Source organism: Syzygium oleosum, unplaced genomic scaffold (assembly GCF_021117445.2).
Source record: "Syzygium oleosum isolate NSW1041296 unplaced genomic scaffold, Sole_v2.1 Sole_v2.02, whole genome shotgun sequence".
In the NCBI taxonomy this organism is placed as follows: domain Eukaryota; kingdom Viridiplantae; phylum Streptophyta; class Magnoliopsida; order Myrtales; family Myrtaceae; genus Syzygium; species Syzygium oleosum.
The window spans coordinates 14433948-14446410 of NW_026607486.1; the positions used below are offsets into that span (position 1 = coordinate 14433948).

Here is a 12463-nt window from a genome sequence, read left to right on the forward strand (position 1 = left end):
TTTTTCTTGTTCTTTTTTGGTTTTTTGGGAAGTCAGATTCCCATCATCATCATCCATCCCTAATAAAAAAATGTTGAGGCAATATCACTAGAATTTGAACATTAATGAATATTAATAGTGTTAGCTTGATATCTTCAAGCTTATTATTATGTGTGGATTGTAATGAAACGCGCGTTATCAAAGCTTAAGATTATGACTACGAATCATAATTTTAAACCTTTCCACACACTGGTGTTGTTAAAGTGCGCAAAATAATGTGCTAAAAAATGCAATAAATTCTTCAAAAATTGGCAAAAAAAGAGAGAAGAATTTCCAAGTTAAAAAAAAGAAGGGTTAATGCCAATGAAACCCCAAATTAGTACATCTACGATAAATTTACGCCAAACTAATATTTTGATCATCGAAAATCCCAAATTGGTACACTTGTGATAAATTTACCCTCCATTAGTTTCCGTTAAATTTTATTGTCAAATTGCTAAGTTAAATAACACGTGTCAGCTGACGGGTGTACAAGTTTGGGGTTTTACCCTCCATTTGTCACGGATATACCAGTTTATGATTTTTTTCTTAGTATTAATCCAATTTAACGGGAATTAACGAAAGGTAAATTATCACAAATATACCAGTTTGGAGTTTTTAGTGATGTTGGGTAAATTTATAATAGATGTCCCAATTTAAGATTTTCGATAGAGAAAAAATTAATTTAAGCTTAAATTTATCACGTCCGCACCGATTTCGTTTTATTACCACAGACAAGAAAAGAGAGAAGCTTGTTGAAACAAAAGGTCGCGGGTGACAGAGGAAGATTCATTCCCTCCATAGCAGGCAAAGTCCCCCGTTCTTGTTTGTCCCAAGGTCCATCCTCTCAGCTTTTTTACCCACTGAACTTCACCCCGGGAGCGCGCGACGACCACCACCACCACCGCCCTCATCAATGGCTGCTCGGGTGATAACGGTGGCGCCGGACGGTACCGGCGACTTCGGCACGGTGCAGGAGGCCATCGACGCGGTCCCCCTCGGCAACGCCCGCCGCACCGTCATCCGGGTGTCGCCCGGCGTGTACAGGCAGCCCGTGTACGTGCCCAAGACCAAGAACTTCATCACCCTCGCCGGGGTCGGGCCCGAGGACACCGTCCTCACTTGGCACAACACCGCCTCCAAAATCGACCACCACCAGGTAAACCCGCGAGCTTCCCTTCTCCATTCCGTGTGATTTTCCGGAACTGCCGTGGAGTGGGGTCCCTTTGATTGCGGCTGATGCCTGGATGGTCGGCATTGTCTTCTTCAGGCGCCTCGTGTGATCGGGACGGGGACGTTCGGGTGTGGGAGCACGATCGTGGAAGGGGGAGATTTCATTGCTGAGAACATCACTTTTGAGAATTCGGCTCCTGAGGTAATGAGGTGGACTTGGAGGTATTTTTCTCGTTCTTTTGCTGCTGCTGATGTGGTGGACCGACAGATATTTGTTAGAATGTCCGAGAGTAGAGAGAGGAGGAGAAGGGGAGAGAGGAAGGAGGGCGGAGAAGATAAGGAGAGAATAGTAAAAGAGATTGTAATTTCATTTGTTTCTTGGATTCTTAAACTTGTCAAGTAGAGTTTGTGAAACAATTCTCTCGGTCACAGAGTTCTCTGTCGGATTAACTGTAAGTTACTGACGGGACACCTAATAACTAACAAATGACTCTCGCTTGACAACTTAGCTACTAAGTATATTCAAGTGGGCTCAGCTCCTCCTTCAGACGGTGGACAGCAACATCCCTGACCTGGGCAAACCTGGAATATCATTGGTTAGGATTAGAGGTGGCAGTAAGGGTAGTGGAAAGGTTGATGGAAGCTCCTGCTCCTAAGCATGGATTGTGAAAGTAAACCTGGAATTTGGGTAGTGGAAAAGTCGATGGAAGTTCCTGCTTCTAAGCATGGATTGTGAAAGTAAACTTGGAATTTGGTTTGTGCCAATACGTAAGGGAACTAAACCTCACCGTGTGACTCAGACTCCTCCTTGGCGCATAAATGAAGGTGGAAATGAAGTTGGTTTCAGGCGAGCCAGGACTTTCTTGGAGCATCATTACATCAATATACTTTTTCTTGGAGAATTAGGAGGTTCGCATCGACCTTTTCTAGAGCACTTTTAGATAACACAAAACTCAGCAGACACCTTCTCAGGGCTCTCCATATATTGACTGAGAACTCCAATTGCACACGTAATAACAGGTCATGCCACTGTGAGGTTTATCCACTCCTCTCCTATGCGAGGACACCATTATATATTTGAAGTTTGGCACTTGGATCCATAGGAAGATCTACATGGTTTGCTTCCAAAAGTCTCATTTCCTCCAAAAGTTTAGTGACACACTTTCCTTTGAGAAAGATTGATCCCTTGTTTAGATCTCGCTATTTTAATATTGATGAAGTACCTTAACAACCCAAGTTCCTTCGTTTGAAAGTAATTACTCAGTTGGCACTTTACCGACAAATGCTATTTTTGTCATTGCCATTAGTACTGTATCATCTAAATAGACAACTAGGGATGTAACCATTACAAAATATGTGCGCAAGCTAGAATGATATGAAGCATACCTTTTCGTATTGAGTTATGCAACAAGTTGTCTGCCACATCAGTGTGCATTCTGGACGTCATCAACATGCCATCACCACGACAGGCCAGATCTGACAAATCACTGCCACGTCAGCATGCAGTGGCCCGTCATATTAATCCCATTTCAATAGTACAGCTAATGCTAGTGTTGTCCTACCATGTCATTTATCGACTGCCAATTGGTGCATTGCCTTGTCAGCATCCTAGTCATTATCCCTTTGTTTGACACATGGAGTTACGTCATTAGTGTCGCCATTCTTCACTTTCCACAGATTCGAGTGTGAACTATTTATCTTCTTTAATCTATTGAAACCTAAGGGAATAGGTAAGTCAACCTATGGTGCCTGGCTGGGTCTAATACTAACAGAACCCATTCCTGATCAATTTGTCTTTGCTTCCGTGTAGTGATATGTAATGACATACTGTTAAAAGGCTCTCTTGAGCTTAAAGCATGTAAAAAGGGAAAAATGAAACGAAAGATGGTGGAATTGCGAGAGCGGTTGCAGCATTGAGGCAGTGTGGGACTTGGCATGGGCGGCATTCTATCTTCTGCAATTTCAAGATATTTTTACCTAATTTGTGTTCTTTGAGGTGTGAACATTGTTATGTATTCCTTTTGAATTGTGTTGTGTGTAATCAGATTTCTTTTTAGCAGGGTTCAGGCCAAGCTGTGGCTATTAGGGTGACAGCAGACAGGTGTGCCTTCTACAACTGCAGGTTTCTTGGTTGGCAGGTAAAGTCATCATTTCATCTTGGAGTTTTTTTATTGTCTAGTCATTGGAATCTGCTGAGACCTGAGTCCCAAGCTTCCTGAAAAAAATAAAAAGAAAGAAAAAATGGAAGCTGATGTAGGGAAACTTTTAGAAGGAGGAAGAAAGGAGTGAAAATAGAGGAGAAATCGATGGAGATATCTTTGCATATTCGTGCGTCATAACTAGCAATGTTTGGGTGAAATTACGTATTCATTCATCATAACTAGCTTATGGGATTACCCTGTGTCCCCTGGTAGAGCCTGTACAGTAGAACTAATTCTACATCCACAGCATCTTGCTTTTTCAAGTTACATCATCGTTAACGTCCAGGTTATTAAACTATGTATTGGTTGGTCACTTCTTTTTCCTCAAGGAAGAATGAAGGGAAGTGAGCTTAAATGAAACAATAATCCTCCCAAATAACTTCCTCAGGGGACCAATCAGATCGCTAAACTCAAAATTTGAGGGATTGCTACTTTGTTTCTTTTAACAGTTCTCCTATCCACGATAGCTTTGGTCCTGCTACAAAATGGATAGCTTTTGCAAGGAGGCACAAGCCTCTTCCTTGCTTCCAACTTCTCTTTTCAACTATAACACATGAAACACTAGCTGATCTAGACTACCTGAAGGTAGTCACACTTAGGCCACAAGATCAATTCTGTCAGCAATGGTACTAAACACTTTGTCTTGATCACTAGTGATGAGGAAGCACATGTTATTGTGATCATGAAAATTCAAAACACCTAGAGTCATCTGAGGATGTGTTAGAGTGAGAAAAAGGGCAGCATGGTTAATCAATATAATGACCACCAAATTTTATCCTTCCTTCATGATCGTTGTAATACTTGCATGATGTGACAAAGGTTAAAGTAAACTTCTCTTTGATTCTTTGATGGACGTGTTGCCTCGAGGCAAAAATGTGAATGTAATTATTTATCCCTGTCCAATAGAAAATTTGCTTCATCTTCGATAAGTGCACAGTATACGAGAATGTGCTCCTAAAGCAGATGCTACTTAGCCACTGCCTATTATGTTGTACCATTCTGCATGATAATCTGTATAATGTGAGAGAATCAGGTTTTTTATGAGGATCAATTATCACTACAATCGATTTAGTGGCATTACTGTGACTGCTGCAAATAGCCTACGTCCAACTAGCAATGAGCATAGAGATTACACAATGAATTGTCCGATCTCTTCCATTGATTTGATCTTCAAACTTGTGACTCTCTGGTCTATTGTTTGCTGTAGATGGAGTAAAAGTGACCGGTGGACTAGTCACTGTGGAACGGGAACTTACTAACCGGATCACCGGTTTTTCTGTTAATGATGCAGGATACATTGTACTTGCATTACGGGAAACAGTATTTAAGAGATTGCTACATCGAGGGAAGTGTAGACTTCATCTTTGGCAATAGTACTGCTCTTTTGGAGCACTGTCATATCCATTGCAAGTCAGCAGGTTTCATAACAGCACAAAGCAGGAAGTCTTCTCAGGAATTGACTGGTTATATTTTCTTAAGGTCCTTAAGCCCCCATCTTGCTTATTTTTTGAAAGGAGAATTGAATTTATCTGTTGATTCTTTTTGTGCATTCAACATAGACTATACTTGGTGCACTTGATTGCTGCTATCAAAGATGAATTAGTGTTTTCTGCTACCTAATTGCATTTCATGCTGATGTCTAGACCTTTCTAGCAGTGAGTGGAGCCAGTGTGTATGCAATCAGAGCACTTATACGACAAGATAAATTATCATCCTTCACTGGGGAAAAAATTCACACCCTTTATTCCACAAACTGTATATATATTGATGGGATAAGTGCACTAGAAGTCTTGAAACTTGTTGCATAAATGCCATCAAGTCCAAGTTCCATCAAGTCCTAAAGCTCTCAAATAAATGCAATCAATTCCAAATCTTGTCCAAGTAGTGCAATCAAGGCCCCTCGTTAGCTCTGTCCAATTTAAATAGCAGAAAATGTTGATGTGGTATTTTTTAATATTTTTGAGAATATAAGGCTCTGGTGTGTGGTCAAATGAGTGCCACATCAAGAAAAGGGGAAAAAAATGTAAAAGAAAAACAGAACTTGAAGAGAGAGAGAGAGAGAGAGAGAGCGAGAGAGAGATCACATGACCAGGGGAAGTTTGAAGGCTGGCGGTGCCTTCGCTGAGGTCTGTCAACCCTGTTTGATTCCACACTCTACAATTAGCGTTTCTTTTTCGGTTGACAGTTTAATTACATGCCATTGAATTGACTGTTGACGCTTGCAATCTAGTGAATTGAGGCTTCAGTTGTTGAAAGATTAAGTTTTTGTATATATAAGGCTGCGAATTTTGTGAGAAACCAGGTTTGTTTTTCTGTTCTTTTTGTGAATTGGTCCGAGGATTGCTGGCGAGGTTCCAATTCGAAGAAGAAAGCTGATAAAGATATTGAATTGATTGCTCAATTTAATAGTTCTGAGAAGAACGGTAAGTTTTTGGATCAATGTACTGGAAAGAAGACTGCTCTTATTGTGGTTAGTGATGAGGAGGGTTTCTCCATTAAAGTCCCAGTACAGAACATGTGTTCACTTACAAATTGCCTGTGGCAGGCCAAGGGTTGCCGGGGTGGACGGACCTTGTCAGTCAAGGTGCCGCCGCCCCTTTAAAGTCTCTCTCTCTCTCTCCTTGTTCTTTTTAAATATAGTTAGCCTTCTTTATATATTTTTGGCCTTGAAAAAATGTGACAAATCCATTTTTTGTCACTCGAATCAGACGAAGCTACAAAATTCTTGATTGCATTGATTGGACAAGTTTTAGGATGATTACTCTCTTTGAGAGTTTTAGGATTTGATTACACTACCACTACAAGTTTTAAAACTTCTACTGCACTTATCCCATATTAATTGTAAAGGAGAACAATAATGTCCAAGTGGGAGGAAATAACATCAAATTCAAAGTGTGTATGATCACTAAATGGCTGCATTTTTTACCAATGAAATTCTGCAATGCTGATGCAGATGTGTCATCACTGGCACTGGAGGAACTTCATATACATATCTGGGACGACCATGGGGACCTTTCGGAAGGGTGGTATATGCATACACATACATGGATGCTTGTATCAAGCAAGTGGGCTGGAATAATTGGGGAAAAACTGAGAATGAAAGAACTGCTTGCTTTTATGAATACAGGTATGTTTTCTTCGGACTCTGGGGATTTTCGCATTGAGCACATTCCATATCTAGGAGAGGCGTGGGTACTGCTAAATGGCAAATTCAAATTTGTTTTTGTGATATAATCTGGCTGTGGCTTGAGATTTTTGTGGAAAACCTGCATGTTCTGAGCATTCCTAAGCATCTTGGTTTGCCTACTCTACTAACTTCGTGAGCCACTAAAATATTGATGAACTTAAAGAATGAAAAAAAGATGTAGGTTTCTTTGATTTGAGTTATAGCGTTATTTTTCTGGGTAAAGGTAGGTTTCTTGGATTTGGTTATTAGCGTTTTTTCTGGGTAAGTGGAGGGGTTGCGATACTTATGTTTTTAATTGAGGACTAAGAACAATGAAATGTGGTGGGATGCATACAAAAAGAATTGATGTTTGTGGCTCTTTTTTACATTTGATGCAAAAAAACAGATATACAACCAAATCAAGTAATGTATTCTGGATCCATTGAATTTTTGTCTAGTATAAACAAAGTATACACTTGGTATATGCTTCTTGATGGGGTATGTCAACAACCTACTTTTTTGGCTAATTATTCTAGTTGAAAGTGCAAGTAAATGCTAGATTGGATGATTATATTCTATTTTCTCAGATGTCTTCTCTGCGCATGTTATGACTAGCCATGACTCATACATTCCTGATCAAATGCAGGTGCTTTGGGCCAGGCAGTTGTCCCTCAAAACGTGTGACATGGGCTAGAGAACTGGTTGATGAAGAAGCAGAACAGTTCCTAATGCATAACTTCATCGACCCTGACCCCGAGAATCCTTGGCTTGCTCAGAGAATGGCCATTAGGATACCATTTTCTGCCTAGATGGTTTCGAGGTGTCACTTTTTCAAAAAATTTGGATTCTGAACGTTAGGCCAAGAATGTACGGGGGGATGTAACTTGATGTCTGGACGTGGGGATAATGGATTGCTGTTGGTGTGAGGTGCTCGGACCACTCGGCTCTTTGTCTGGTCTGAGGAGGGATCATAATTATGTGGCTATTGGATGTGTGATGCTTTACATGGTGCAGTTATTGTCTTGAGATCAAGCAGAATAAGCACTCCTCTGATGCCATTTTCTATCTTATTAGTAGAGGTGACGGACGGGTGGGTTGAATACGGTAGACCTGAGTAACCCGTTATTTATACGAATTGACCAAATGCAATCCAACCTATAGAACTATTATCCATTGCAACTCAATCAACTTGGTTTAAACGGGAGTTTCGTGTTCTTGAGTCTCTATTGTATCCATACGGTTGATGTAGAATCTTTATAGTTCTTGAGCATTGCAAGACTAAATTTAACTGGAAGCCTTTTTACTGATGAATCTAGCTTTTATTTCTACTATCCTGTGCCTTTGAGCTTCAGACCAAGTGTGGCGTGGTAACTATAGAGCAAACACTAGGAATTAATTTTTACCCTCTGCATTTACTGAATCCTGTAGTTTTTTAACTGATGAATCTAGCTTTTATTTCCACCAATCCTGAGCCTTTGAGCTTAGACCGAGTGTGGTGTGGCAACTCTATAGAGCAAACACTTGAAGTTGGTGTTTGCCCCTGCATTTGCTAAATACTCTTGATATATAAGGGAATCGGTTGAGGTTTTCAAATGGAGTGAAGTACTGCCGTCCATGCGAATTCTCTCTCGTTTATTGCGGCAACAATGGCTGTTGTGGAGCTCCTCATTTGAAAATTTGTTCTAAAGATGAGCAATATGATAACGGCAGACCAGATGACAATTCAAGTAGAGATGAAGGCGACTTCAATGTTGTTAGTTCTGCTCGGCACCGGGACAGGGTTTCGGGGTAGTATTCTTGGGATTTTGCAGCATACTACATTTCAAACTGTCTGAGAGGATCTCATGCTTTCGGGCAACGGATAGCACGCAAATGATTACCATGCTTTGGCTCGCGAGAGCTTTTCGATTTCCACCATGCAAATTGGAGCTTATTTAGTAAGTAAATTTCTCTCTCTCTAAAAGATCCACATTTTCTCTTCCCTTTTCGATGCATCCGTTGGCCTTGTTGTGAAATTACAACAAGTTCTTGCATTTCGCTCCCGATAGTAAGATGAACTTACCCGTTAGAAGCTTCGAGTAATTAACAAAGGAGATGTACTCATTGTTCTTCAGCTATTTTCTTCTCTTGCTATTACAAGATCAAGTATATGTTCAATGGACAATGATGCATGGTCCATCTTCATGAACCGAAATTCCAGTCCCACTGACTCAGAAGCCTGTCATCACGGCTGGAGAGTTGTCAAGTTACATTTTATTCTTAAGAAATGGACCTCAACACCCTGTTCTTTATTTCGGCCTAAAAGCATGTAATAAAAAATTTAGGGATATGTTTACTAGAAGTCCTAAAACTTGCAAAAAAATACAATTGAGTCTTAAAACTTGCAAAAAGTGCAATCAAGTCCTAAAACTTGTCAAATTGGTTCAAATGAATCTTAAAATTAACACCGTTAAATTTACTAACGGAAAATGATGACCTGGCGCTGACATGGCTTATTTTAATATTTTCTCTCTCCTACGTGGCTAAAACGATGTCGTTTTGGCCCAAATTTAATTTTTAATACTAATTTTATTTAAATTAAATATAAAAATAAGCAAATTTTTAAAAAAGGGAGGAGGACCGGCGGGGAGGGAGGGCTTGCCCTCCCCGCCGCCATCACCGCCCCACCATCGCCGGGAGGGGCCGGTGAGGGTGGGGGGACGGCAGGCTGGGGTCGCCGGAGGGAGGGTTCCCTCCTCGCCTGTCCTCCTCCTCCTCTAACTTTTTTTTTTTTTTTCATTTGGCTTATTTTTTAAATATAATTTAAATAAAATTAATATTAAAATAATAATAAGTCACGTCATTGCCATGTAGGATAAAATATTTAAAAAAAAGCCACGTCAACATTTTTCGTTAGTCAATTGGACGGTGTTAACTTTAGGATTCGATTGAATCAATTTGACAAGTTTTAGAACTTGATTACACTTTTTGCAAGTTTTAGGACTCAATTACACTTTTGTGACAAATTTTAGGATTTCTAGTGAACATATCCCAAAAATTTATCCCTGTCATACTACAATATCGTCCAGCTAGTTACCTTTCTCGCATCGGTAAACTCCATATATGGTCGGTCCCAACACTGCAAACATGTCAATCTTTGGTGAGTTGCCATGCATGTTGGTAATTTGATCCACATGTATAATTTCAGATATAAATCGCTGAATTCTATGGTAAATTTTTATGCATATTTGTAAAATTCATGAGTATATAATATTGTACCGTGAAGTTCATAGCGGTAAAATCATTATTTCATCGATAACTTACTAGCAACTAGACCCGATCATTGGCCGGCTGTACACGGCCCGCCAAAGTCCAACCTTGCTCGATCCACAAGGGCCTGAAGACTTTTGGATAGGCTTGGACAAGGGCATTTAGTGAGAAAGTTGGCTCGACTCAACCAGAAGATTTATGTATTAATGTATAATGATGGGCAAGTTTGGGTAAAAATTCCGGCCCGATCTTTAAGGACCTGGTTGTGCTTACCCAGTGACCAGTTCTACTAACAACTAATCGGGCAAACATTGAACAATAAAAGCAGTGTATAATTTACAATTGAATTTGATAGTAGTAAAATCATTATGTGTTGGTCAATTAATAACAACTAAATGAGCCCACTTTAAATTTTAAAAGCAATTCTAGTACTGAATTTGAACTTTAGAGTGTATTCTATTTGTGCATTTTTTATTATCTAAGTAGAAAACAAAACTATTCAGAAATGCTTGTGATCACTTATTACAGTAGTCACTTTTTATGCTTGTTCACTTCCACTCATGATAATCAGTCATAATTTTAAACCAATGATTCTAACTTGCTCCTATCAAATACCACACAAGTACAACATCCTCCATATAAGTGCAGCTTGGGAGGTAACGCTCCCCCAATTCCTCTGTGTTCTGCAGAGACTGGAGTACAACCTCACCTTTGCAGGTTTTCATGGAAACAATTTCTCAGCTCGGCAACCTTTCCAAGTCGCACTGCTTGGATCTCACTAATATATTTTATCTGGAGTTATCCAAGAACTGACAACTTCCAATGTATATCAGAATACCTCCTTGAATTAAGGGAAAATGACACAAACAGTTCCTGAACTTTGATCCAATGTGCAATTTGGTCCTTGAACTTTTAATTTGTTCAATGTAGTCTCTGAACTTTTAATTTGTTCAATGTGGTCCCCAAACTTTTAATACATGTTCAATTTAGTCCCTGAACTATTTGACAATGTTCAATGTAGTCCTTCTATTAATTCAAGTTCAGGGACTACATTGAACATTTTCATATAGTTTAGGGACTAAATTGAACATGTACTAAAAGTCCAAAGATCACATTGAACATATTAAAAGTTCATGGACTAAATTGAACATTAGGCTAAAATTCAAAGACTACATTAAATAAATTAAAAGTTCAAGGACCAAATTGCACATTTGATCAAAATTCAGGGACTGTTTATGTCATTATCCCTTGAATTAATTGTACCCATCTGGTGTTGACCTTTTGAAGCCAAGGATTGGTCAACTTCCATCAACATGCTTCCTTCTCTGCAATCTTGGCAACTAGTGCAACAAATTTCTCACTCTCTGCATTTCAATTTCACTTCTCTTAGTCTTGCATTCCTTGACATCGCCGTCTTGCATTCCTTGACATCGCCGAGATCATGGGAAGCAACCAGCAGCTTAGCTTCCTGGATAATCCATGAACAAGCTAGGAGGTGAAAATTCGAAAAGGTTTTAGCAGTCTTCAGTAAATTCCCGGTAGTAACATGAGCAAACAACTTTAAAGGAAATCTTTTAGGCATCCAAGAGAGAACTTCACTTCATTACATCTAATCACTTTGCAAATCAGGTGTCCAACCCATCCATCCGGACCCTTAGACATCGTTATGGTCATTAATTATTCAGACAAAAACTCCATCTACAGGATCTATAGAGCATGCAATATCTCTGCACATTAGCCAAAATCGTTTGTCTTTCTTTATAGTTTGTCATCGTAAATATCTACACAATTTGCGGATATCAATGCCACTACAGTAAGATCCACCTCACTGTAAATATAAGGAAGTACATTTGCATTACCACTGCGGCACTGCCTTTTGCGCTCCCGACATGATGGACACAATCATTAACGGTTGCACTTGATGTGTTGACCATTTGACGGGTCTTGCAAGGCATGACTTTGGAATTTTTTAGTCGCTTCAGGTGGCCAGCCATCAGAGAAAAGGGCTTTGAAAAGATGTCTGTGGCCTCTTAATTTTTCTGTCTTTTTTTTTTGTGAATGAAGACCAAATTCTTCCTTAAGGATTTTGAAAAGATTTCTTTTTTTTTCTTTTTGCATTTATTTACTTAAAAGGTGTTCTTCACATTTTCCACTTCTTTTAAAAGTCTTTGTAAGTTGGACACATTACAACAATCTAGCTATATATCATTTCATATTAGAGAATATTAAGATACTATAGATATTATTTTATGAAAACTCCGAGGATGATAAAATTAGTTATGTACTTAACTAAGAAATTGGTTAATTGGTTCCCCAAAAAGCTAAGAATTTTCTTACACTAGAAAATTTCTATTACCATGCTTTGGTTTATTTTTTATTTCGGTGATAGAAATAGGAGCTTAGTTACTAAGTAAAAAATCATCTCACAAAAAAAAAAAAAGAAGGTTGATGAACTAATCACCTGATTTTTGTGCAATTTGTTGGTAACATACCAACAAGTTTTTGAAATTACCAACTTTTCAGACAGTTTGCAAATGACCTACTTTCATCTGACTTTCTCACCAAATCCTTAAATTTAACAGCTCTTATGTTAATTTATTAATCTATTTTTGAGTGATTACTTTTTTAAAAAATTAAATTACCAATTACTTTTGGG

At 39.1% G+C, this 12463-nt stretch overlaps 1 protein-coding gene across 2 annotated transcripts; it reads left to right on the forward strand.

Annotated features, from left to right (window-relative positions):
- The first annotated feature begins 788 nt into the window (after positions 1-788).
- On the forward strand, positions 789-7889 carry LOC115686857 (pectinesterase 31). 2 transcript variants are annotated; one of them, XR_008814815.1, is made up of 7 exons: positions 789-1177; positions 1289-1393; positions 3252-3329; positions 4684-4871; positions 6346-6519; positions 7205-7485; positions 7573-7889. XR_008814815.1 is itself a non-coding variant. In XM_030612268.2 (6 exons), the coding sequence occupies exons 1-6, from the start codon at positions 935-937 to the stop codon at positions 7365-7367; spliced, it is 951 nt and encodes a 316-aa protein (XP_030468128.1). In that variant the 5' UTR covers positions 789-934; the 3' UTR covers positions 7368-7571. The 2 variants fall into 2 exon arrangements, 1 of the variants encoding a protein (XP_030468128.1); XM_030612268.2 differs by lacking the exon at positions 7573-7889 and having other exon boundaries at positions 7205-7571.
- The last annotated feature ends 4574 nt before the right edge of the window (positions 7890-12463 follow it).

Coding starts and splice junctions, on each gene's coding strand:
- LOC115686857 (XM_030612268.2), top strand. CDS start 935: ATGGCTGCTCGGGTGATAACGGTGGCGCCGGACGGTACCGGCGACTTC. Junction 1,178..1,288: donor CCAAAATCGACCACCACCAG/GTAAACCCGCGA, acceptor TGTCTTCTTCAG/GCGCCTCGTGTGATCGGGAC. Junction 6,520..7,204: donor GCTTGCTTTTATGAATACAG/GTATGTTTTCTT, acceptor GATCAAATGCAG/GTGCTTTGGGCCAGGCAGTT.